Below are 24,981 nucleotides of genomic sequence, written 5' to 3'. Positions count from 1 at the left end.
CAAAAGCTGCGGCCCACATGTCGGTCACTGGGATGCCGTTTTATTGGGGTTTGTTCGATTCTTTCCCGTTGTCCGAAGCCCACGCCTCGCTGCGTTGGGGGAACCAGTGCAGGAATTACAGTCACTGTCACGTGGGCCGCCGCATTTCTGAGGCCCACACCCCAGTCCAAAATACAAACGTAGGCAATGAGGCCGAGCTGACAAGTAGTATCTCGGGTGCGCGAGAGGAGCCACCGCCTCGGCAGTGTGGCCTCCCCCAAGATCGAATGGCCGCCGTTGGATACCTGACATGCGCCATGTGATCCGTGCTAAGCCATACGCCTCTCCGGAAAAAGATGTTTGTAGCTGACAAATGGACCCACTGACACTTTTGGCTCACATGTCAGTCAAAGGCAAGGTTCCCGAAGACGTATGACGAAGTAACGGATCCATTGGTGGGCTCCGTCCTCCCATTGGGCCGTGGCCCTACTTTGTACAAAAGCCCCTCCTTTTCCGTGTCCTCATATTTGTAGCCCCACTTCTCACTGCCTCTCCAGCCTCCGCTTCCCTTCTTCCTTTTGATCTCTTCTCTCCCCTCTTCTTCTTCCTTTCACTTGGCATCCTTCGAGTTAGGCAGTTTGGATCTTGGGGGTAAAGGAGTGTAGCTTCCTTTTGTTTCTTCCCAGCTGGGGGGAAAGAAATCTGAGTGGAGAAGAGAGAGAGGAACAGGAAGGGAGGGCTGCTGACCAGGCAAAGTGGTTTGGAGCTGCTGTCTGAGTGTCTGGGCCTTTTTCTTGCGACGACATGAAGAAGCTCTCCTTCTTCCTCTCGCTGCTGGCCGCCGTCGCTGTTGTTCATGGCGAGGATGGTGAGGTTTTTTAGCCCCCTTCTCTTTCTCTACACTCCTCTTCATGTCTGGGCATTTATTGTATATATCTGCTCGTATCAACCTCTGATTTTCTTTCGTTGTGCTTGCTCCTTAATCTCGGGCAGACTATCTCCATTCTTCTGTAGTGTTCTGTTAAATCTTTAGGCTCGAGTTTTTTTCTTGCCCCAATCCAGGCTCCTGTGATTGAGACTGGTCGAGCTAGTGATGTCCTTTTCCGTCGGATTTTTTTGTTTGTCGTCTGGCGTATTTTGACTCGCCCTGCATCAGATTATGCCCACTTTTTTTTTTTGACCAAATCAGATTATGCCGACTTATTGGTAGACTACTATGGGGTACTACTGCTATTAAATCAGACAGTAACTTTTTGGGTTTGGATTTGACTAGTCGCCCCAATTCTCTGCTTCCCCACTCGGCCTCCCTGGGATTCCCCTTCTCTCGGCTTTCACGTGCACCACTAGTTTTTATACGAGTTTTGCACGTTCCAGAACATCTGGTCCCGTTCTGATATTCTGTTAACTGGCTTGGAATAAGATTTACTTGTAGCAAGGACAAGGAATATTACCAGTTGCTAATATAAGTATAGCTTCAAAGTTCAAACGGTCACCCCCGCCAATCTTTCTTTGTAGTATAAGTATGCAATAAGTAGCTAGTCTAAGTATGGAACCCAACCCAGCAGCACCCTTTGAATAGGAGATTGGGTGCCTAGCTAGCTTATGAATCTGTGGTGGGTCTGTGCATAAGTTCAAAGTTTAATCAGAAAGAGGCGTGTCTCCTGAGCTGTGTGAGTTCAGACAATAATCCCATCTTTAGCATCAGCCCGTTGTGTTGTGTGCCCTCCCTGTCTGCCTCTTTTCTGCCCCCACTAACTATGGTTCCCTATTTCCCTGCTCAAAACAGCGAATCGTTTTGTTAAGCTGGGCGCCCACGTTGTCAATGCTCAGGGGGGTCGGTCGCTGTTCATCATTAGTGTTTAACCCAGTGCTAATGACCAGGCGATTATCGTCACGGGTCACCTGCTGCTGGCTGCTGGCGTGCTGCTCGTGGTCAGTACTTAGCGTGCACAGCACCGTCTCGCAGTCTACCGTTTGACTGCTTGATGAAAGGACGCTAGCTCCGGGACCACCTGGCAGTTAATGAAGTCACGGCCTTACTGTACCCGCGGTTGCTCAGCGCAGCAGCTGAGCTACTCGCATCCTTGTCTGCGCGAGCGCAGCAGCGGCGCAGGCGGCATCGCTCGTCGCTGTGGAGAAAGCCAGGGATGACGCACGTAAAGCACTGCTCGTGGGGCTGTTCCCAACGTCTTTCCCCATGCCGAGTTGCCTTGCCGTTGTTGTGCTTTACAGCTAGCCTGTGTGTCCTCTCCTCTCTCGAATCTCCATGCTCAATTTTCAATAGGAAAACTCTGTACCCAGCGTTTTGTTTTGTTTTTGTACTTATAGGTTAACTATTCGTTTGTTTATGGTGACAAATCTGTAAAGGGGTGCATCACCTAATATACCCCGGTGTTACTTTTGCATCGGCGTCATGCTTGTTTTTTAACATTAGATGTATTTTGACGAGATTACTGCCGTAATGCACTTCTACTCTAACCTAAAAAAACACCGACTTCTTTCTTTGACTTGGCTCTTTTTTTTCCTATGAACCTGTCATGTGATCTGTGCTCCAACATGGCTCTGTGTTTCTGAACTTGTCACGGACATGCTGCAGGTGCATACATCGGCGTCAACATCGGCACGGCCATGTCATCGGTGCCGGCCCCGACGCAGATCACGACGCTGCTCCGGTCGCAGAACATCCGCCACATCCGCCTCTACGACGCGGACCCGGCGATGCTGTCGGCGCTGGCCAACACGGGAATCCGCGTGATCGTGTCCGTGCCCAACGAGCAGCTCCTGGGCATCGGCAACTCCAACGCCACGGCGGCCAAATGGGTGGCCCGCAACGTTGCCGCCCACTACCCGTCCGTGAACATCACGGCCATCGCCGTGGGCTCCGAGGTGCTCTCCACGCTCCCCAACGCCGCCCCGCTCATCATGCCCGCCGTGCGCTTCCTCCAGAACGCGCTCGTGGCGGCGTCGCTGGACCGGTTCATCAAGGTCTCCACGCCGCACTCCTCCTCCATCATCCTCGACTCCTTCCCGCCGTCGCAGGCCTTCTTCAACCGCTCCCTGGACCCCGTGCTGGTGCCGCTGCTCAAGTTCCTGCAGTCCACGGGCGCGCCGCTCATGCTCAACGTCTACCCGTACTACGACTACATGCGCTCCAACGGCGTCATCCCGCTCGACTACGCGCTCTTCCGGACGCTGCCGCCCAACAAGGAGGCCGTCGACGCCAACACCCTGCTGCACTACACCAACGTCTTCGACGCCGTCGTCGACGCCGCCTACTTCGCCATGGCCTACCTCAACGTCACCAACGTGCCGGTCATGGTGACCGAGACCGGGTGGCCGCACAAGGGCGACGCGTCCAGCGAACCGGACGCCAACGCCGACAACGCCGACACGTACAACAGCAACCTCATCCGGCACGTCATGAACGTCACCGGCACGCCCAAGCACCCAGGGGTGGCCGTGCCCACGTACATCTACGAGCTCTACGACGAGGACACCCGCCCCGGGACGACGTCGGAGAAGTACTGGGGCCTGTTCGACATGAACGGCAGCCCGGCGTATGCTCTGCATCTCACGGGGTCCGGCCAGCTGCTGGCCAACGACACGACCAACAACACCTTCTGCGTGGCGCGGGACGGCGCGGACGAGAAGATGCTGCAGGCGGCGCTCGACTGGGCTTGCGGCCCGGGGAAGGTGGACTGCTCCGTGCTGACGCAGGGCCACGCGTGCTATGAACCGGACACCGTGCAGGATCACGCCACGTACGCGTTCAATGCGTACTACCATGGGATCGGGATGGGCTCGGGGTCCTGCTACTTCTCTGGGGTCGCCGTCGTCACAACCACCGATCCAAGTAAGTTCAAAGCGAGAATCGTTAGCTCTCCCCCTTGTCTTGTGATGTTTAGTCTCATTTTGTGCCGAACCTTTGTGTGTGTGTGTGTCTCTTGCAGGTCACGGATCTTGTGTTTATGGTGGCAAGAACGGCAGCGCGTTGCTGAACGGCACATCGATGGCGCCGTCGTCGAATTCAACAGCGGACGCCGGCTCCCATCGAGCAGTCGGCGATGTCTCGTCATTCCTCCGGAGCGTCGCCGCCGCGCTGCTCTTGAGCGTCGTTCTGTTGTAGGTAGGATGCGAGTAGCAGGCAGGCCTGGCTGGCGAGAGATTCTTTTGTTGTGAAGTGCGATTACCTTCGGTGCTGGGTGATCATTGTCATTCCAAATGGAACGGGACGTGGTTCTGTTGCTCTTAAGACGTGCTCGGCTGCTCTGGACTCTGGTATTGGTTGGGATTTTGTTTGGATGTTGAATGAAGGAGCAACCTGTTCGCGCTTGACCCCAAGTGCACAATCAAATCCTGTACCAATAGTTTGCGTTTTACCGTCGACTCGCACGCCGCCCTCCTACCAGGCTCGTTCACTGGCTCGCAAACCCTCCCCAGTGGGCTAGAAAACATAATGGGCCGGACAAATCCGAACACTATGGTTAAGCCCACAAGTTGGCCATGGGTATAACTGTACTTTTACCTTATGATCGTACGCCCTAATCAAGGTCTATATAAATTAGCAGCGCCGGACCCTTCTCTTTCTACTCCGTCGGCGGCTCAGCGCCGCCTGACTCTAGCTTCTCCCTGCGGTGGTCTCCCAAACCGATCCTAAATCCAGGAAATTCTCACGTGTTACCTGATTACCTCCTCGGCGTTTCGTTTATGAGTAAATTGATCTCGTTTTCTCGTTTCTTTTTAGATTAGATCTGCGAGCTTCCACAGCACTCTTCTCGTTTAAAAGATCTTTTGCTCGGGTCGCCATTGAGCGGATCCGGAGCTTGCGTTTTGAAGAGGTGCCATATCATACAGAGGACCTATGGACATGTGGCTTCTTCCAGTAGATTCACGCATTTTCTCGTAGATCCAACATTTATTTTCTTTCTTTCGAGGTTCCAATTTCATCGTCTCCTCTTCGATTTTGAATTCGTTTTCTTTCTACCGACCGATTCGTGGCTCAATGATGATTAATTTGCTTTAACCACACCGAATCCGAGGCCGGAGGAAGCGTGCTTTGCGCTGCTTACCCTGCGTCGTGCTCCCCTCTCTCGGTGGGTCCTCGCGAAGTCTCTTCCCCTTGTTGAAGAGTTGAATCTATATTCCTTGACAAGAGATCGAGACGGAAGGATTTGTCGAGATTGGTGAGCATAGTAGGGTGAGCGGGCGACGCTGGTTCCGATGGTTCTTCACCTGTGGAAAACCTGTGCCTTTCACTGAGAGCCTAAATCGGTTTCTTCGATGGTCAGAATCGCCGGATTGAAAGATTTTCTTTCTGCTTGTGGATGGACCCTTTTAACAGGAATTTCGAGGTTAACTTTTAACAATTTTCGAGTTAAGATGGCAAAAGAACGTTATGCCTTTCGTGCGGCAGGTAGGGCAAATGATACTATGGCATAATTTTGCAACAAATGCCAACTGGATCGCTCCTTAGCGTGCTGTAATGCTGTTGTTCAATCCTGCACGGCGATTTTGCAACCCTTGTCCTATTTTTAGATCAGTTCGCAGCACTAGTCAGTGTGATCACCAAACTAACCCTAGCCCAAATAGGATTGCACTCAACCCATCTTTGGGCCTGGTTGGTTCAACGAATGTTTTTTGTCGCTGTTTTCGGCCCACGGTCATCATAGATGAAGAAAATACTGCACGGGCTGGATGACAAGTATTATCCGTGAAAAAACAGTTGTGGCAAAATTTACAGCTGACAAGTACAGTACCCCCAAGTTTCACCTGATTTGATATATGCTGTTCCATGCAAGGACTGCACATGAAATCATGAATAATACACAAACTGAATCTCAATTACCAGAAAAAATAAATCAGATGAACGAACTTTGTCTGATCTCAGACGCATGTCTCACATCCAACGGGTGATCCTTGAGTTTGCATTTCGCACAGCATTTTGGCAAATCCTTTGTATGCAAACATAAATCATGAAAAATTTACACAAATCCTTTGTATTAAATTAGTAAATATATTTATTTGACATCACAAATTTCAGATCCTGGCACCTCAACTGCTTTGCATGTTTCAACTCCAGTAGATATACTTTCTCCGATAGACAACGGGTACGATTCTACGATCCAGACTTGCTTGTGAAGGGAACAGGCCATGTCCCACGATGCAGGGTGACGCACAGCAGTTTGCTTCTCCGATAGACAACGGGCAGAAGAGGTGACCCCTGTGATATGCGACTGCCAACTGACAGCAATAACTATGGCAGCGGCAATCTCCTTCGCCACCACGCTGGAGTGTAGTACAGTACGTATCAGGCGCAACTCTTGAGAACAGTCAGGACAAGGGCAACAAACTTGTCTGAATTCTACGTTATCATGTCACGTCACCTGTTGGCCTTATCACGTTGCATTTACTACATTTAGACGGGTTCGTTTCGATTTGACCTGCCATGGCTTGGCTGCGATCCATTGTGGTTAATAGGGCTGGCATGCACGCACGCCCTTCTTGGCTCGTCTGACCCGTCTGAAACTCTGAATGAAGGCCACTTGAACCGGCGAACAGGTGTAGAACTGCAGACGTACGAGTCGTGCGACGCCTGCCGCTCCACGGTCACAACGTACGTGCGCTTGGTATGAAAAAGATGTTGGCACTGTGTACTTGGCTTCATATTTAACGTTCCAAACACATTTTGTGATGGTATGCTAGGCCAATCTGATTGGTCTTTTTGTTGAATAGTTTGGGACATAATTTAATGCGGGTGGATGAAACGCCTGTCTCCAAATGATAACGCTCCTTGATGCGTGTGGAAGAAAGGAAGAAAAATTCACTAACCTAGCTAGCTAGTTGCATGATTGCATCGTCTCCCGCTGCTTCATCGCTCATCGGTGCTTAAACAGATCATCAATTCTTCATAGCGACATCGAACCAACTAGTACTGTAACTAGTACAGTACTATTGTAACAAGCGACGGTAAAATAGCTCATAGCTTCCTTTGACAATCCGAGGCACAATTTTTTTGGAAAAAACCCCGCTAAAATGGAAGGAGAAAGAAAGGACCGGAAATGACTGCAACGGGTCTTCCATCTTTGCTGTTGTTTTCGGTGCTAATAAGTTGGAATGTGACATGACTTGTTGACCAACTCAACTCTCCTCTGAGAGAGATCTGCTTCCGAGAAGGCGTTATTTTCTGTTCAAAAAGGTTGTGCTTTTCGGAGGTACTATATTTCACTACTGGTGGCCTGTTTGATTTGCTAACAAACCAAACTTAAACACCGCCAAAATTGAGCCAAACAAAATTAGTGTACGTAAGTTACTCCCTCCGGCCGAAATTAGGGAGCAAAACAAGGAAAATACTTTATATAATGATTTTGCTATTCATTAGTCACCCCAAAAAATGAACCAAAGTCGAGTAGCAAACTTTTTACCAAACTATCATGGACGTCGAGAACCATCTTTTGACGAGGTGACGACTGACGAAGTTGCAGGGCCACGACCCTCTTGAGGTTCAAATCTTAATAATCACATTTACAGAAAACAGGGGTGCGTTTAAGTAGACATTTTGCAAGACTTGTGTTATCCCCATTCGAAGTCAGTTGTATGCGCGTGTGATGTACGTGTGGTGCGTGTGTACGAACATTTCATATAGAGTTAAGCTTTGGTACCCCTCAGGCTCAAAATGAATGAGGGCCAAAATTTCCTTGTGTTGCCACAAATATCTCCGGCTCAGCTACTTATTTATACGGAACCAACAGAGAAACCGATCATTACAAGTACATCGTACAGAATCGTTTCATTTGCATGCTGCGACCATGGTCCTCCTCCTCGTGTTCCTGCTCTTCTCCAGCAGCCTGCAAGTCTCCACGACGGCCATCCACACCCTCGCTCTAGGCCAATCCCTCCCATGGAACGAGACGATGGTGTCCAAGGGCGGTAGCTTCGAGCTGGGGCTCTTCTCCCCGGGCAACTCCAGCAAGCACTACATCGGCATCTGGTACAAGAAGATCTCCAAGCGAACGGTCGTGTGGGTGGCCAACCGGGAGAACCCGGTCGTGAACCCGTCAACCTCCCGCTTCATGCTGAGCGTCCACGGCGAGCTGGCGCTCCTCACGACGCCGTCCGACGCCTCGCTGTGGTCGTCGTCCCGGCCGTCGTCGTCGCCCCCGCCGCGCGCCACCTTCGCCACGCTCCAGGACGACGGCAACCTCGTGGTGTGGAGCAGCAGCAGGAACGCCACGTCGACGACGACGTCGTCGCAGGTGACGTGGCAGAGCTTCGACCACCCGACCGACACGTGGCTCCCCGGCGCCAGGCTCGGCTACGACAGGGGCGCCGGCGGCGGCGTCCACAGCTTCCTGACGTCGTGGACGGACTCCGAGAACCCGGCGCCCGGGGCCTTCACCATGGAGATCGACGCGCGCGGCCAGCCCAAGTTCGACCTGTTCGCCGCTGCCGCCCGCGGCTCTGGCGCGAAACAACAGTACTGGACGACCGGCCTCTGGGACGGCGAGATCTTCGCCAACGTGCCGGAGATGCGGTCGGGCTACTTCGCCGGCATCCCCTACGCGCCCAACGCCAGCGTCAACTTCTTCACCTACCGCGACCGGATCCCCGCGGGCAGCAGCGCCTTCCGGGGCGTCGGCATCGGCAACTTCATGCTGGACGTCAACGGGCAGATGCGGCGGCGCCAGTGGAGCGAGCAGGCGGGGGAATGGATCCTCTTCTGCTCGGAGCCGCACGACGCCTGCGACGTCTACGGCTCCTGCGGGCCCTTCGGGCTATGCAGCAACACCACCAGCCCCGCCTGCCGTTGCCCCTCCGGCTTCGCGCCGCGGTCGGAGCGGGAGTGGAGCCTCAGGAACACCGCCTCCGGGTGCGCGAGGCGGAGCCTGCTGGAGTGCCCCAAGGACGGGTTCCTCAAGCTGCCGTACGCCGTGCAGCTTCCCGGTGGTTCGGCGGAGGCGGCCGGGGTTAGGAACGAACGGGACTGTGAGCGGTCCTGCTTGAAAGACTGCTCCTGCACCGCCTACGTTTACGATGGGGCCAAGTGCGCGCTGTGGAAGAGCGAGCTGGTTAACATGAGGACGCTCTCGAACGACCAGAGCGCGGGTGACCGTGGCCTAGCCCTTCATCTCCGTGTCGCGCGCTCGGATGTGCCGGCGGCCTCGTCGTCGCCGGCGCATTCGTGGAAGAAATCGATGGTGATCCTGGGGAGCGTGGTTGCCGTCGTGGCGCTGCTCCTGGGATGCCTCGTGATCGTGGCGGTGGCGGCGGTGGTGTTGCGGATGCGGCGGGGGAAGGGGAAAGTGACGGCGATGCAGCAGGGCTCGCTGCTGGTGTTCGACTACCGAGCCTTGAGGACCGCGACGAGGAATTTCTCGGAGAAGCTCGGGGGCGGGAGCTTCGGCACGGTGTTCAAGGGCGCGCTCCCGGACGCGACGGTCATAGCCGTGAAGAAGCTGGACGGGTTCCGGCAGGGGGAGAAGCAGTTCCGGGCCGAGGTGGTCACCCTCGGCATGGTCCAGCACATCAACCTCGTCCGCCTCCGCGGGTTCTGCTCCGAGGGGAACAAGCGGGCGCTCGTGTACGACTACATGCCCAACGGCTCCCTGGACGCGTACCTGTTCAAGGCCGGCTCGGAGGACGACGCCAAGAAGGTCCTGAGCTGGGGCCAAAGGCACGGCGTCGCGCTGGGCGTGGCCATGGGCTTGGCGTATCTGCACGAGAAGTGCCGCGAGTGCATCATACACTGCGACATCAAGCCGGAGAACATCCTCCTGGACGAAGAGATGGGCGCCAAGCTCGCGGACTTCGGCATGGCCAAGCTCGTCGGCCGCGACTTCAGCCGCGTCCTGACAACCATGCGCGGCACGCTCGGGTACCTCGCGCCCGAGTGGCTCGCGGGCGGGACGGTCACCGCCAAGGCCGACGTCTACAGCTTCGGCCTCCTGCTGTTTGAGCTCGTCTCGGGCCGCCGCAACAACGCCCCCTCTTCGTCTTCGGAGGAGGGAGGAGGCCACGGGATGTACTTCCCGGTGCATGCCGCGGTCAGCCTGCATGGAGGCGACGTGGTCGGGCTGCTCGATGAGAGGCTGGCCAAGGATGCCGACGTGAAGGAGCTCGAGAGGGTCTGTAGGGTCGCCTGCTGGTGCATACAGGACGAGGAAGGCGACCGGCCGACCATGGGGCTCGTCGTGCAGCAGCTCGAGGGAGTCGCCGATGTTGAGTTGCCGCCGATCCCGTCGCGGCTTCACATGCTGGCAACGGTGAACCCATGCGCCGGCGGGGGTGCAGAGGATGGGTTCTGTTCAAAGGGAGGTAGCAAATTAGCAACAGCAGAAGTGTGAAAATGTTGAGTATTAGTATTAGCCACATCTACTACTCGTTTGAAGGTTACACAAATATGAAAACTTGTATATTTCAATGTAGTTAATACTCCTTGTGCGCGCATCAAGAATTCAAGACACGGAAATTTCATGCTCTGATCGTATAGGCAATTACGGCAGTATCCTCGAGTCTGACACTCTGCTCAACTGAAAGTTCCGAATAACACCGCCGGCCATGGTTGTAAATATTTGGTCCAAACCTCCTCACTGACAGAGAAACCCGGTAAACAACTTCACCACCCATAAATACACCGCTCCCATTGTTCAAAACAGCTTATTTGTCAAAATTGAATTCGCACTCATTCACTCAAGCAGTCAAGCCTAGCTCTGTTCTGTACAACTTCAACTGTACGATGTAGGAAGAAAATGATAACTACTAAGAATAAAGGAAATGCACAGCTAGAGAGCTAACGAAAAACCTGTACATATTAACACCTAAATACACCTGTAAAAAAACACCTAAATACAACCCCCAAAAGAATCAATGCAATCACTGCTAATTACAAGACCAACACGTCAGGATATCCACTTTACAGGTAACGATGAAGAACCTGCCGTAGAGTAAAGGGCCCTAAGTACAGAAATGAACTTCATAAGTGTTTCTTCGGCAAACCACTTTAGTTTCCATGACTGTATTTTGTAAATTGCATCTGCTTGCTTGTTCTGTGAATTTTTAGTGGTACTATGAGATCTCCCTTCATGTATATGTTTGTCCAAAACCAATGTCAAGCATTTGTTGTCACGCTGATCCATCACCTAAATACAGGAAATGCAGTAGAAAATTAAAAATGTTAATTAAACTATATCAGCTCTGTTTAATATGGTGAAACATATAATTAGGTAACATAGCCCAGTACTACAACACAGCTCAGCAAAAGAAGAGGGAATTGCCTGTTAGCAGCAAGTTAGAATAACATATACTACAAAAAAAAAGGTTTAAAGACCAGGGTTGAACCTGGGCATAAGAATACACAAAGCCACACTAATGCATTTTCCACAATAGACAATGAAAAAACCAGTATCCCCCTTTTTTATGCAACGGAACAATTTTTAGAGCAAATTAGTCTTTTAAAGAATATTGTTAACATGTAAAGTAATCTACATAGATTGGAATTTTCAAAAGTCAAAGAGCAACTTACCAGTTCTTTAATGTTTTTTATAGAACAATACTCGTCGAGAGAAAAATATGGAGGATATGAATCATCAGGAAAGCAGCCAAACCGATATAGGTCCTCAATGCACACAAAAATCGATCCTTCAGTAACAATGAGGGATCTAATAACCAGGCATTCCTCTGCAAGAGAAAAACGAACATTAGTTCAGCAATTTCCATGTAAAAGAGCTCAAATAGTAAGAAAGGTACATTGCAACAAGGACTTGAGTAATAAGTCTTGATACATTAAAAGGCCTTGAATAAAACTTTCCCAGGGCACAACCAAGAGCCCTTGTGTCTTCTATTTCTAGCCATCCGGGTTACTAATGCAATAATTGACTTGTTAAATCAGGGAGAGATTCAGCAATAGAACGGATGACATGGCACATGGCATACCACCAAGGGTCATATGTCAGGCCAGATTCCACACACATCACTCTACTAAATTGACTTTTAACAAAAATCGAGCCAGTTAAAGCCAAAATGAATGTTTATGGGTCCCATTGATGAAATTGAAAGAATGGAGCCATAGCCAAAGTTTCAAGTAAAAAATGGGCAACAAAAGTGAAAATTGACTCTTGAACTACTCCCCCCGTCCCAAAATAAGTGTCGCAATTTTATCTAGATACATATGTATCTAGACACGTTTCATTGTGTAGATTCACTCATTTTGAAGAAAAAAAATTGCGACATGGGACGGAGGGAGTATTGTACTAGATCATCGACACTTATTATGGATCAGAGGGAGTAATGATTATTTAGCCTTAGAACCTAGCAGACTGGCATAGCAAATTTCTTTAACGTCAACAAGTATCATCATGAATTCAGCTTAATAGCTCATGATTTGTTTCATGATGGGATTGAATCTTCGACAAATTGATCCTCAACTCCCACCATAGGACTGAACTCTCTGATGTCACACTAGATATTATGTTACACAGCTAAGTTTCAGACTCGGATTCAAAGGTGCACCCACGAGAACATGCTCCCAGGTGGGGAAAAAATCACTGTCAAAAAATTTCGCATTTCAATGGTCAAGTCTTCCATGTGTAAATTTTCATGCGAAAACAATAAGTTCTGGACCCTGTGCTAAAAAGAGAAATTTGGTAAGTACGAACACTAAAAGTTTGCTTCTAGAGAACTGAAATTTGTTATGTCTGGACACAAAATTTCTCTTATTGACATGAAAATTACAGGAATGTTAATGAGGTGCGTTTTTTTCAGAAGTTTCAAAAACGTTTTAATTTTATTTTACTGTTTGTTCCAGGTGCATGTGCACCCAGGTTCCAAATCACCGCTCCTACTTTGATTTTGACACTGAAAGTGATAAACCATGTGCACTCTGCACTTAGAGATCATGTCTGAATGTGGTCTTGAACAGTAAGCATTAACAATATTCATTTATAGAAACAAAATGACTTGAATGGGACTCAACTTATGATAACACAGATAGAGACAATATAACTTATTTGGTAAGGATAACATGCTATCAATCCTACTTTGTAGGCTTTAAGGAAAAAGTCAAGACTCCCCCAAACAGGTGAGATACTGAGAATTCAAATAATGAAGAGAGTTTCTAAACTTCTAATGTATCTGGTGCACCTGATGCCGAAAACCTTCGCTAAAAATGGTAAAGCAAATATGTGTACATAGACACGCCATACATCTACCATGTCAAAAATCTTATTTTCAAATTCAACCGACAGCTCGAGAAGCAAATAAAAAATATCAAATCATGTATTGAATTGTAGTTGTATTAAAATTGGGCTGCAAACTGGGTCATTAACACTACCACAGCTGAATGTGTTTTTATCGTCCTCGAACTGTGGTTCAAATTTAGAATTGGAATTTTGTGACATGGTACATCTATATTCTGTCCATGTTGTAAAAAAAAAATCCTGTAGTGGGTGTTTCTGAGCTCGAGTGCATGGTGAAAAGTCTGGAGAAAATATAGATTGTAGGTAATAGATACAACATTGTATCTACCAGTCCACAAAAATCTAAATCTAAATTCAACTCAGCTCGATTTTTTTTTAGATAAATGTAGTGCTGATAGTGATGATGGGCCAAATAAGCAACCGAATTTATAGGAGCTATACACAGCAAGATGTCTTTTTTGTTTCTCAGGTTGTAGGTTACCGTAGATTCATACTCTATAAGGCCAAAAAAAAGATCGTGTGCACATATACGCTCTCGGTGCACACAGGATACTATCTACTGGACAACAGTACCTTCAGCATCATTCTTCCAGAACATCAACATGGAGTAGAAAAATATTCCCATCTTCATACTTGCACATATACATTTCTCGAGCGATTTAATTTGGATCTTCTCCCAACTGCCATTTAAATTACAGAACTAAGTATAATCAGAAAATGAAACAAATGTTAACCATTTTTAACATACAAAATCTGTTTTTTTAGTTATGTAAAAGATAAAAAGAAAATTCTAACTAGACACACCTTTGCAAAGATACCCCATTGGTTAACTGCGGAAAGCTGAACAGATTTAAGAGCCAAAGTACATCTTGTGCTTCCTTGGGAGTACGTGCCAGGAATAGATGAGCTGTATGATCTGTCATGTGCATCCTATGATATTATAAAACAAAAGTAAGCCTTGTAACAGCCAAATAACCATCAGTTGAGATAATATGCTAGATTTCTAATGTACCTTAGAACTTGTAGACCCAACCCAATCAAAACTTTCTCTAGATGTTCAAGCCTATAGCAGCCCAAAACTCTTGGCATAATTTCTGCATATTAATCAAAATATGTAAGAAAGGCTATTGCAATATTAAAATGAAAACATGGGAAGAGGATCTTCTGTAAAGCAATAAGAATGTTAATTCCAGTTTCAATTTTCTAAGTGCAACATAGACACAAGAGAAATAGAGAAAACATTTTAATAAAAAAAGAATTGTAGAAAACTAACCTCGTTCATCTTGAGCCATATCAACCAGCAGAACATACAACTTGTTTTGAGAACTTCGCAACAAGGCTACTTCTCTACACAAAGTAACAAAATATTAGTCACGTACAGTAAAAAAAAGTTCCAAATCAAGTCAAAAACATAGACGGGTTTTGAGAACTGCCGCTTGATCTATCCATTACTGCACATCCATGCAAATTCCAGTTTGTCGAGTTAAGTTTAACAAAACTCTTGAGGCGGCATTTATTTAATATGTTAAATGCTACAAGTAATACTTAGAATTAAATATACCCAACAGTATTTCCTATTAAAAAAGATGCTATTGCTAACTGCTTATGCATTGAAGTACATAGAAATTTGAATCATCAGACATATTACTGGAAACATATGCATTTCAGTTTCTATGTCAATATGCAATCAACATAGGTAACCCATGCACATGGTAAGACCGTTATGGAGCCAAGATTCAATCCCCCTATATTGGATATATTTCCTTAGAAGTTATGTACTCCCTCCGATCCATAAAAAGTGTTGCCCACTTTGTACTAAGTGGGCGACACGTTTTATGGATCGGAGGGAGTACCACTAAAGCACTTCTTCATCAACAATACAAACATCCTGGTTTTTGCAAATAGCTATTTATTTTGTAGGAATTCTAGAGAATATGCTGTCACATCCCAGCGAGTCGCCATTAATTTAATGATCCAACAGCTGCTCATAATCAGTCTCTACACGTCTAAGTTCTCTAATATAGTTGAACTACATAGGTAAAACAACTCTAACCTTTGAACTAAATCGCTTCCATCTTGAAACATATATCCACAACGAGCTCCTTGTTCACATATTTCAGACTCTTCCTTGTTAGCAACTTCCACATTGAAGAAATCCTCTATAAGCTTGTATTTACCCCTACGAGTATTAGAAGAAACTGTATCGGCACCAATAGACAAGTTATCCTTGTGTAGGATACTTGAAATATGTTTTTCTGAGTGTTGATCCTTGCAAGTAGTACTTTTTAGGTCATATCTCAAATGACCATTTTCGCCCACTGAAACCTCCTCATCCATCTCATCTCCATTAGTCTTCAGAAATTCTAGTTTACTGCCATTCTGATTCTTGAAAATTGGAACTATCCGCCTCTTAAACTTCTGCTTACCATTTTGTCTACCCAAATGGCCTGAATGCTGACCTACATGCCCATTCATCTGCTTCCTATCATGTAGCTCCTTTGTGCCAAACTCTATGGCATCTGTGTAAGTTGGGTCATCTTCTGCTGAACTGTCAGACAAACTTCCCACCTGTGATAAATATTCCTCACCATCCTTTTCCTCATGATCACTATCCGCATAAGGAAATGAAGCCATCTGATCATTGAGGGCTAGCTCCATTTTTGTTTGAATTGCTACACAATCATCTTCCGAATTGCATGAACATAAATCACCTGAAGAGTCATCACTGCAGCTGCTACCACTACCAAGAGAACCAACACACTGGAAATCTCCTGAACTCTGCAAAAATTCTTCCTCCAGAAAAAGCCTGCGACGCAGAATGTCCTCCTTGTATTGTGGGGGTGATTGTGGACTAGGATATGCAAATGATGGACTTGGCCCTATCAACTTGCTCATTGCATGAGAGGGTGTTCCATTTGCATGCAAAATATTAGAACCATCTTCCAACTCGGAAAAAGAATCTGAATGTGAAGTGCCTACAAATTCTAGTGGAGGAAGCTGTTGGACAGAATTCAAGTGCACCCTTAAATGATCGGGTTCAGCATTCACTTCAATTGGGGATTCAGTAGTGACACCATTGCATGCACCATCTGTGAAAGACAAATCAGACTCCAAAAGGTTTGAGCTGCTACCACCTTCTGATGTCTGTGCCAGATCTGTGACGCTCTTTGACCTTTTCATGTGTGATTTTTGCCTTCCGTTTTGTCTCTTCTGCCTTCTGTTTTTGTTAGTGAAATCAGCATAAAGTCTGTCACCTTCTGTGTTATTATCCGTATTTTCATCCATCCACTCCTTAAATTCACGCAGCCAAACAGTCGATCTTTCTTTCTTCATCAATTCGGCTGTACTTATCAAAGAAGTAATTTGTATATCACCATCAGCAGCTGAAACTTCATCCTTCTTGGAACTATCACTATCACGAGGGGTAGACTGCAGGTCCACACCTTCATCACACAGGCTTCTCTCTTCCTCCACAATACAGGCAAGTCGAGAAATCTTTTTCTACAGTAAATAAAAGTGCAAACTTAATTATCAGTAAAGCAGCTATACACAGTCCCATCCAGTTGTGTATGGGATACAAATGCAGGATGTAAAACTTGTGTAAAGCTATTGTGATTCTTCTGTGAATATAGATGGTTTTGTGGTGCATTTCTAGAAACCAGGTTATCGAATACAGCATCATCTATGCTGAGGCAAGCAAAAAATGAAATCCTGATAACATAAGAAAATAGGTTTCTGCACTTCACGTAAATCTAGATGCAAGTATATAAATGGTCACTAAACAACATGTATTGACTTATTTATCCTCTCAGAGAGCACTAAGATCCAAAGTTATGACCAAGAATGTTCTGAATGTTGATTCACAACGGGATAAATACCATGAAGATAGTCAGGCTGTGAGGGATTAGATTGTCTTAAGTTAGATGAGAGAATTTGGGGAGAGAATAGATGGACTATTCTTGCTTGAATAAACTGAGATACAATGCATCCTTAATGGGTGTTTTCACTCTTCACCTTTCCTAAGACTCCTTAGACCTTTCCAAATATGAGTTCCTTTCCTAAAACGATTCAACCAACCAAATATGCTAGCCGACTCCCTCTCTGACTCGAACACCTAGCCGACTCCAATTGTCAGGCACTAGCTCCTTCCTCTTGCACCGGGTCAAAGTCATCATGCCACTGCCTATTCTGATACCACTTTCCCTAACATAAGTCCGCAACAGAGGAAGTTTTATATTTGGTATTTTAGTTCAGCCTGGTGGCAGTCCATAAAAGAGGTCTAATTAGATACATACCAATACCATCATAGATTTAGAAGTGTCTTCATCCTCACAGTCATCTTTTGCAGGAAAATAAAATCCGTAACCAGCTGGTTGTTTCTGTCTGCTTGAAAACATTACTTGTTTTTCCCAGTATTCTTGTGTGTTCATGCCTTTATCATCTAACTTCAACTGAGGCAGAAAAAAACAAGAAACAGAGCATTCATGTTACTCCTATACCGTGGAAGAGACTACTATGGTGAAGAAAACAAGACTATGGAGAAAAAGAGTTTGATACACTTGAACAAGGCACTTACATTTTCTGAATTATGGAAAAAACTAAAAACATGTGCTCGATACCACCGAGCGCAGCAGATTGGATTGCCTTCTAACCATAGGTTCTCTAGCAAAGATAGGCTGCCAAGAATTTCCAATTCTGAGAAGTTTGATATGATATTATAAGACAGATCAAGGCCCACAAGTGACTTGAGATTTTCGATCCCACGTATTGTAGTTAAAGCATTGTTTCTTAGTACAAGTTTACCAACTCGACTATGAACCTGCAAAAAGTTAACATGCTGAAACAACAAAAGTAATGGCACAAAGCATTGTTTCCCGTGTTATATTGTTCTAAGCTGAATTAGAAAGGAAACTCACCTCACTCAAGTATGATATAGAACGCAAATGATTAAATCCAAGATCCAGATTTCTCAACTTTGTACATTTCCGCAGATTATCTACCTTTGCAAACTGGTTCCGACTAAGGTCAAGGGTTTCAACTGCAGGTAATAATTGCAACGACTCGTCCATGAGTACCAGACCATTAGAAGCACACGAGACATATGAGAGCCGACTCCAAACAGGAGAGTCCTTGATATCCACGACTCTACTCACGAATAAATGCCTAAGAGCATCCTGCAGTAGGGCGAAAATTAATTGTTATCCATCTGGTAACGTTTTAAAATTATCTGTAAGTGACTGGAAAGGAAGCATATGTTACAATAATCACTACACGAATGCCAAGATATATGCAATGTCTCCATCTACATCACTTTTTGTTGCTAGCTGAGATTCTGGTTGCATACCACAACACAACAAAGAGAAGATGTGGCGTGTCCAATAAGCCTGCAGCCACCGAATCAGACAACCAAATACTGAAGTTCTCCAGCTAAAAGCCCAATTATAATTCCGTACTCCATCCAACAATGAACTACATTTAAAACTGAATAACAGATGGTGGATGGCATGTGATGATTGCCAAGGGAAAATAACACATGGGAATATGGCAAATCTAGCGAGCTTATCACTCATACCAGATGCATTACACCCATGTTAATTGGAGAGTTCACTGTCTATTTCCCATACCTCTAAGGTTCCAACTCATATGGAGCATAAATATGTGCCCTTTAAAATTTGCAAAATGAAGTGCATAGATACAAAAAGCAATGTTTTCAGGTGCATGCAAGTACAGGCAGTCAGGCATGATGATAAATCTAACAAGAAACCAGATGGTTGTGCATTGTTTTAGTCTCATTATATTGGGGGATAAATGCAGCATGTACGAAAGTGATAACAACTACAATTGCATCATTGTGATCTCGATCACATGCTGCAAAAACTGTGTTACAACAGCATTGCAAAAATGCCCCCATGCTCTACTTCAGAAACAAACACATGTCGTGGACTATGTAAATTGACATACACGTTGTTAAGGAATGCTCAATGACAACCTAAATACACCAGTGACATTCCAACAAAGCCCATTAGAAGGAATGGAAACATCAGTAAACATCGAAGTTACACACTACAAAGGCATATTAGCACAAGGTGAACGTGTAATCAATAATAAACTGTCAGGACCTGCTGAGTAAATAGAATACTTTAACACATACACCGGGTCAGGTCAGATCAGATCCTAGGACATAGTATTAACTATGGACCATGGTACTGCAGCAAGTGGGCTGAAATTAAACTCAGTTTTGCTGGCTGGAGATGAATCAAACAGGGAGCAATAAGAATAATTCACAGCTCAGCGTAGTTAAGTAGGGAATCATAATTAACCAGGAACACGCGAATTGTGACAAATAGCACCTGCATCGTCAGAATTTCTATGAAACCTGATAAAATCGCACCGTGGAATTGTAGCAGACGAGCTTCTCGAGGGTGTGACGGAGGTCGAGCAGGCCCCTGGCTGCGGAGGTGGAGAGGTCGCACCCCCTCAGCTCGAGCACACGAAGGTGCGCAAACGGTAGGAGAGAGAGCGGCGCCGGGTCGCGCCCTGGCCCGGGTGCGATGACCTTGAGCGACGTGAGGAGGCGAAGGATCCGGCGGAGCTGCTCGAGCGCGCGGTGATCCCCGAGGTCGGCGACGTAGGCGCGGAGGTAGTCGACGGGCGCTCCCGCGCCGACGGCCTCCAGCTCGCGCAGCGCCTCGAGGCGGGAGGCGACGTAGTGGAGCCCCACCGGGTGGAGGCGCAGGGTGACGGAGCCGTCGAGCAGCTCGCCCGCGTGGCGGGCCACGAAGCGCACAAGCAGGTCGAGGTAGCGGTCGCCGGTGACCGGCGGCCCGGCCCCCGTGCGGGGAGTCACCATTGGGATCGGGCTAGGGTTTGGGGGCCGGCCGCATCGGCGAAGGGGGAGGGAGAAGGAACGGCGGGGCGGGCGGGCGAGGGCGGGGAGGAAACGGACACGGCCGAGCTGCTATGATTGAGGACACGCGGGCAGCGGGCTGGTGGGGAAGGGAACGGAAGGCGACGGGGGATGCGAATGTGCAATGCAAGTATGCAGCGCAGTTGCGATTTGCAGCCACCGGGCGGGCATCCAGGCAAGTCCCTGTTTAATTAAGGTAATTAAGCTAAGAAACTGACGCGATCGCCTGGCTAATTCACTGGGTTTGGGTCTCCGAGGAGAGTTGTTGCGCTGTGTGGCTTTGCACGGGCTTGCAGTTTCCGGCGCGGCGCTGTTGTCATCTGTTGGCGTTTTTAGGAAGATGAGCTGTTTTGTTGCTACCCGCAGGCGCATTCATCAGCAGCTGGCTTTGGCACCTTTGTCCTGGCCCAGCCGCGTGACGCGGGCGATCAGGAGAGACTGACTGAGCATCATCAACTTTGTCTATGCCAGCGCCGTCAGCCTTCCTCCCAGTCCCAGCGCTCCAGTCTTCGGCCTTCCGTTCGACTGCTTCGCGAGATGGTAAAAAGTTTCGTAAATTTTGTGCAAAATGAGACTACATATATCTTAAGTTCTTAACCGAATCATCACAAGGTTAAACTTCTAGCCGAAGTTTTTCATACACAAGAAATCGAATTAACTCGACTATTTTATAATACTACGGCAATTTTCTTCTCCGTCTGTCTGTCACTGCATCGCACCTGGATTATACGTTAACGCACGTGTCTCCTTCAGAGAAAATTGTCAGCCCACATGCGAATGCATGCACCGTCGTGCGTCGATGAAGTCAGAATCATCTTTTCCCCTCTTTTTAAATGACCCAGTATATGATCCATGGTACTACGTTTTTAACCTTTACGAAAGTGCGTGATCTGATGGCACATCGTGTACATCTATCGGCGGAGATTGTAAGGGCATGTACAATGGGATGAGATGATGTCAGCCTTATCTTAAGCCTGTTACTTAGGATAATTGCTAATGCGAAAGGGAGCTGAATGAAGAAAGGCATAAGTTTTTTCTTAACTAAGAGATGATTTCTTCACAAGAAGAATAAGAGAAAGAAAAGGCAAATTCTCGATTACACTACTCCCTCCGTCCCATATTAAGTAACTCAAAATGGTCCAAATACAGATGTATCTATATCCAAAAAATGTCTATATACATGTAATATTTTGTCACTTAATATAGGACGGAGTGAGTAGACTTCAAGTTTTTTAACATTTTTTGATTAATTTTATTCATCTAGGCATTAATTGTAAGATATGACACTAAGAAATGACTTATTGTACAACATGTTTTGTTGTCTTATCTAAATGACGTGGAACACATAGAAAAGACAGTCTTATCAACGATTGTACATGACCTAAAAAATTGTAGCCAGGCGTGCGCCGGGCGGGCGTTTAGGACACACGTTTGCACAGGTTACAAGTAAAGGTTTTTTTTGTCATGCTACAAGGGCCGACAATGTCTGATAATATCGCATCTGTATTTTACATTCAACTACAGAGCTATAAGGAAAAATATCATACAGTTTGTTCAAAAAAAAGGAAAAATATCGTACATACTAGCTCCGTCCAACAAAAAATGTCTCGAGTTTATCAAAATTTAGATGTATTTAGACATGACTTAATGTATAGATGCATTCAAATTTAGTCAAAGTTGAGACATCTTTGTTGGACGGAGGAAGTACTATAGGTTGGAAGGAGGAAAACTTTGAGAACATTGATCTGGTTGGGTGGGGTGGGGGTGTGGGGGGCGGGGTTCGCATCTCCAAGTTGAATTACAAAACGTGCATGGTAATTCAGAAAGGATTTTTCTTTCAAAATTAACCGAAGTTATGAAAGAAAGTTGATAAGGAGTTACACGATTGACGAACAAAACACCACATGACAGTATATTATAAAAAAGAATGGCAAACACAAACTCTTCGATACACAAATCCTCCATGCTAAACGCCACGAAAAAAAATCGCTATCCTATGACAACATTCTTGGGCGAACATATGTACTCCTAATCGATCGTCTTTTCTCATACTCCCTCCGTGCCATAAAAATTGTCACGGATTTGAACTAGCTCTAGTTCAAAACCGCGCCAATCTTTATGAAACGGAGTGAGTATATCTGTATATGCATACATGTAATATATAACGGCATAAAGTTGCAAAAGAACTCCCTTGGAATGTCAGCGTTGCATGTAACCGGTGCTCACGAGCAGACACCAATGGCGGCGCCATCTGGGACCTGCAGCCCCGGCTTCGTGACGGAGAAGGACGCGTCGAGCCATCCTCCCTCCTTGGCGCGCTCGACGCAGCGGCCGAGCTGCTCCCCGGCGTCCGGCACGTCGAGCGCGAGGTCATCGATGCAGTCAGCCACCCTCTGGAACCCCTTGGTCATCTGGTTCGGCGTGATGAGCCCGCGGCCGTAGCACTCGCCGAGCAGGCCCCAGAGGCGCTCGTCCATGCCCCGCTTCTCGATGATCGCCACGAGCACCTTCTTCACCACCTCGTGGTGGAAGAACGGCATGCCGAGCTCCTTTATGCACCGGCACGCCTCCCGGACGCCCCCGCCGCAGTCGTACTCCTGCAGCAGCTTGCCGATCTTGTCCTTCACCTCGTCCAGCTCCCAGCCGGCCTTGCCGCCGCCGCCGCCGCCCCAGCACCGCAGGATCCGCTCCGCGGAGAGCTTTGCGCCGAGCAGAGCGTGCGCGTTCCGGAGCGCCAGCATGCCGGGGGAGCTCGCCGCCTTGCGCCGGCCGGCCTCCTCCTCCAATGCCTCCAGGTCCGACGGCGCTATCACCTCGTCGACCACTGACCTGGCAAAGAACATGGCCAGGTCCTCGACTATGGCAAGGTTGTCCAGCGCGGCGTCCTCCGCGGAGTCGATCAGGAGATGGAACCCTGCAACGACGTCGTCCGGCGGCATGGAGAGCGCGGACAGCAGCACGGATGCCATCTCCTTCTCGCGGTTCTTCCGGTCCATCGCGGCGCTGACCAGCTTCTTGACGAAGATGGCGTTGAAAGAGGAGGCACACGACTTGTTCTGGGCCTGCAGGCTGCTCACGGACTCGATGATGTCCCCTGTCAGGAAGTACTCCTGTATGATCGACAGCGCCTTCGCCTTGAAATTCCTAACCGCCGTGTCGTCCACGGCGGCCTTCTTCTTCGGCTCCGGACCCAATGGTTTCAGGGACGACGCGCACAGCCAGCCCTCCGACGAAGCCTTGAGGATTATGGATTTCAGGAGGCACCTCGCGTTTGGCACGTCAAGCGTCAGATCATCGACGGAGTCGGTCAAACGGTTGAACCCTTTGATCATCTGGCTCTCATTGATGACGCCTTCGTCGGACGCCGCCTTGAGGAGGTTCAGGATGCGGCCCTCGGCGGCGCCGCCACGCTCCACGGCAAGGACGAGCGCACGCTTGACGACGTCGTGGTGGAAGAAGGGGACCTTAAGGTCCCTGATGCAACGGAAGGCCTCGGCCGTGTCTCCAGCGGCTAGGTACTCCTCCAGGATGTCGGCGATCTTGGCCTTGGCCTCCTCCACGGTGATGCTCTTGATCCCGCCCCACCGCTGCAGGATGATCTCCCCGTGGTGCGGCACGGAGAGGTAGCTCTTGTCCGCCCTGTGGATGACCTCGGCGCCTTTGCTCCCGTCCGGCAGGCACGGCAGCTGCTTCGCCAGGAACGCCGGTGGCAGTATGTCGTCGACGACGGCACGGGCGACGAACACGGCGAGGATGTCGACGGCGTCGGGGATGTCGACGGACAGGTCGTCGCAAGACTCGGTGAGCTTGGAGAACCCCTTGTACACCTGCGGACGGTCGATGACGTCGCCGTAGAGCGAGGACAGCAGCACGGCTGCCATCTCCTTCTCCCTGTCGTGCCGGTCCATGGCCACGGACACCAGCTTCTTCACGAAGTAGTAGTGGTAGCACGGCACGCGCAGCTCCCTCAGCTCGTTCGCCGTCGCGCCCACGTCGTCCGTCGAGAAGTACTCCTCCACGATCGTCGCCGCTTTCTTCTTGAACTGGAGGAATTCCGCGGACGACACCGTCGGAGTCGGCTGCTGGTCCGGGTCCTGGTCGATCGACGAACCGTTTCCTTTGATCCGTCAGAAATGGCAGAGGAAATCTCAAGCCGCGCATGCGACGACACGGTGAACACTGGTTAATTTACCTCGGCGGCGCTTGGGCATTTGATCGGCGCCTGGTGCGCGCGTGGAACGAAGCCTTCGGGACTGGACTCCATCGGCCGGGGACGACGACGTACTCTCTGCTGCAACTCCTTTATTTATTCCGTCCAAGCGCCGCCGCAAGGAGCAGGTGCCCCCTGCATTCAGGTGAAGCTATAACCTTGATTCCTTCTTGTCGTGGCCTCACCAAATGCCGCCGGCGCCTTGGACACAGCCAGGCTCCGGTTACATGTACAGATACGATCAGACCGGAAGAATCAACATGGAACTGAGTACTGAGGAGGAGCTCCCGTGTATTATTTTGGGGACAGCTCTACCTCAGGGAGCGATTGAGAGAGCTGTGAAGAGCGAGCGCGGGCCGATGGAATGGCTTTTATGTGTTCCTGCATGCCTCCTCTCCCTGGCGAGCAGGACGAGGGAATCAAGGGAAGGGAGAAGGGGTGGCATCTGGCACCGCCGCACCGTGTCACCACCGGACCGGGTCACGGGAATATGGGAGTACCTGCATGTGCTTCCGGCCCATGGTGCGCGCGTTGAGATGAACTAGTGGACACGACCCCCTCAAACAAACAGAAATTAAACTAGTGCACACGTGTTGGGACCTGCACTGGGCAGTTGCATCCGATTCACAAGGGTGCATGCATGCATGCGTTGAGGTGAACTAGCGGTGGGCATGCGTTGAGATACAAGCGGGGTA

The 24,981-nt window shown here is 48.5% G+C and overlaps 4 protein-coding genes and 1 long non-coding RNA gene across 5 annotated transcripts; 3 read left to right on the top strand and 2 right to left on the bottom strand.

The window, feature by feature from the left end:
* Positions 1-489: 489 nt before the first annotated feature.
* Positions 490-4,333, top strand: LOC100826275 (glucan endo-1,3-beta-glucosidase 3). Its single transcript, XM_003558424.4, has 3 exons — positions 490-847; positions 2,576-3,832; positions 3,930-4,333. The coding sequence occupies exons 1-3, from the start codon at positions 784-786 to the stop codon at positions 4,103-4,105; spliced, it is 1,497 nt and encodes a 498-aa protein (XP_003558472.1). The 5' UTR covers positions 490-783; the 3' UTR covers positions 4,106-4,333.
* On the top strand, positions 888-2,384 carry LOC112270189. The gene is made up of 2 exons (XR_002962573.1): positions 888-1,649; positions 1,766-2,384. It is a non-coding gene; the product is annotated as an uncharacterized LOC112270189 (long non-coding RNA).
* Positions 4,334-7,630: 3,297 nt separating the features above from the next.
* LOC100825649 (G-type lectin S-receptor-like serine/threonine-protein kinase At2g19130) lies at positions 7,631-10,454 on the top strand. Its single transcript, XM_003558422.4, has one exon. It carries the CDS (start codon positions 7,656-7,658, stop codon positions 10,317-10,319), a length of 2,664 nt encoding a protein of 887 aa, XP_003558470.2. The 5' UTR covers positions 7,631-7,655; the 3' UTR covers positions 10,320-10,454.
* A 164-nt stretch (positions 10,455-10,618) lies between these two features.
* On the bottom strand, positions 10,619-20,122 carry LOC100825962. The gene is made up of 11 exons (XM_010230653.3): positions 19,561-20,122; positions 18,086-18,343; positions 17,746-17,988; positions 17,465-17,620; positions 15,223-16,670; positions 14,443-14,516; positions 14,182-14,263; positions 13,974-14,099; positions 13,743-13,849; positions 11,498-11,652; positions 10,619-11,114 (listed from the first exon to the last, which is right to left on the bottom strand). The coding sequence occupies exons 1-11, from the start codon at positions 20,017-20,019 to the stop codon at positions 10,875-10,877; spliced, it is 3,348 nt and encodes a 1,115-aa protein (XP_010228955.1). The 5' UTR covers positions 20,020-20,122; the 3' UTR covers positions 10,619-10,874.
* A 1,839-nt stretch (positions 20,123-21,961) lies between these two features.
* LOC100841099 lies at positions 21,962-24,680 on the bottom strand. Its single transcript, XM_003561829.4, has 2 exons — positions 24,269-24,680; positions 21,962-24,170 (listed from the first exon to the last, which is right to left on the bottom strand). The coding sequence occupies exons 1-2, from the start codon at positions 24,338-24,340 to the stop codon at positions 22,299-22,301; spliced, it is 1,944 nt and encodes a 647-aa protein (XP_003561877.1). The 5' UTR covers positions 24,341-24,680; the 3' UTR covers positions 21,962-22,298.
* Between the last annotated feature and the right edge of the window lie 301 nt (positions 24,681-24,981).

This window comes from Brachypodium distachyon, chromosome 1 (genome assembly GCF_000005505.3).
Source record: "Brachypodium distachyon strain Bd21 chromosome 1, Brachypodium_distachyon_v3.0, whole genome shotgun sequence".
In the NCBI taxonomy this organism is placed as follows: Eukaryota; Viridiplantae; Streptophyta; class Magnoliopsida; order Poales; family Poaceae; genus Brachypodium; species Brachypodium distachyon.
This window is presented reverse-complemented; position numbering and strand designations above follow the sequence as displayed.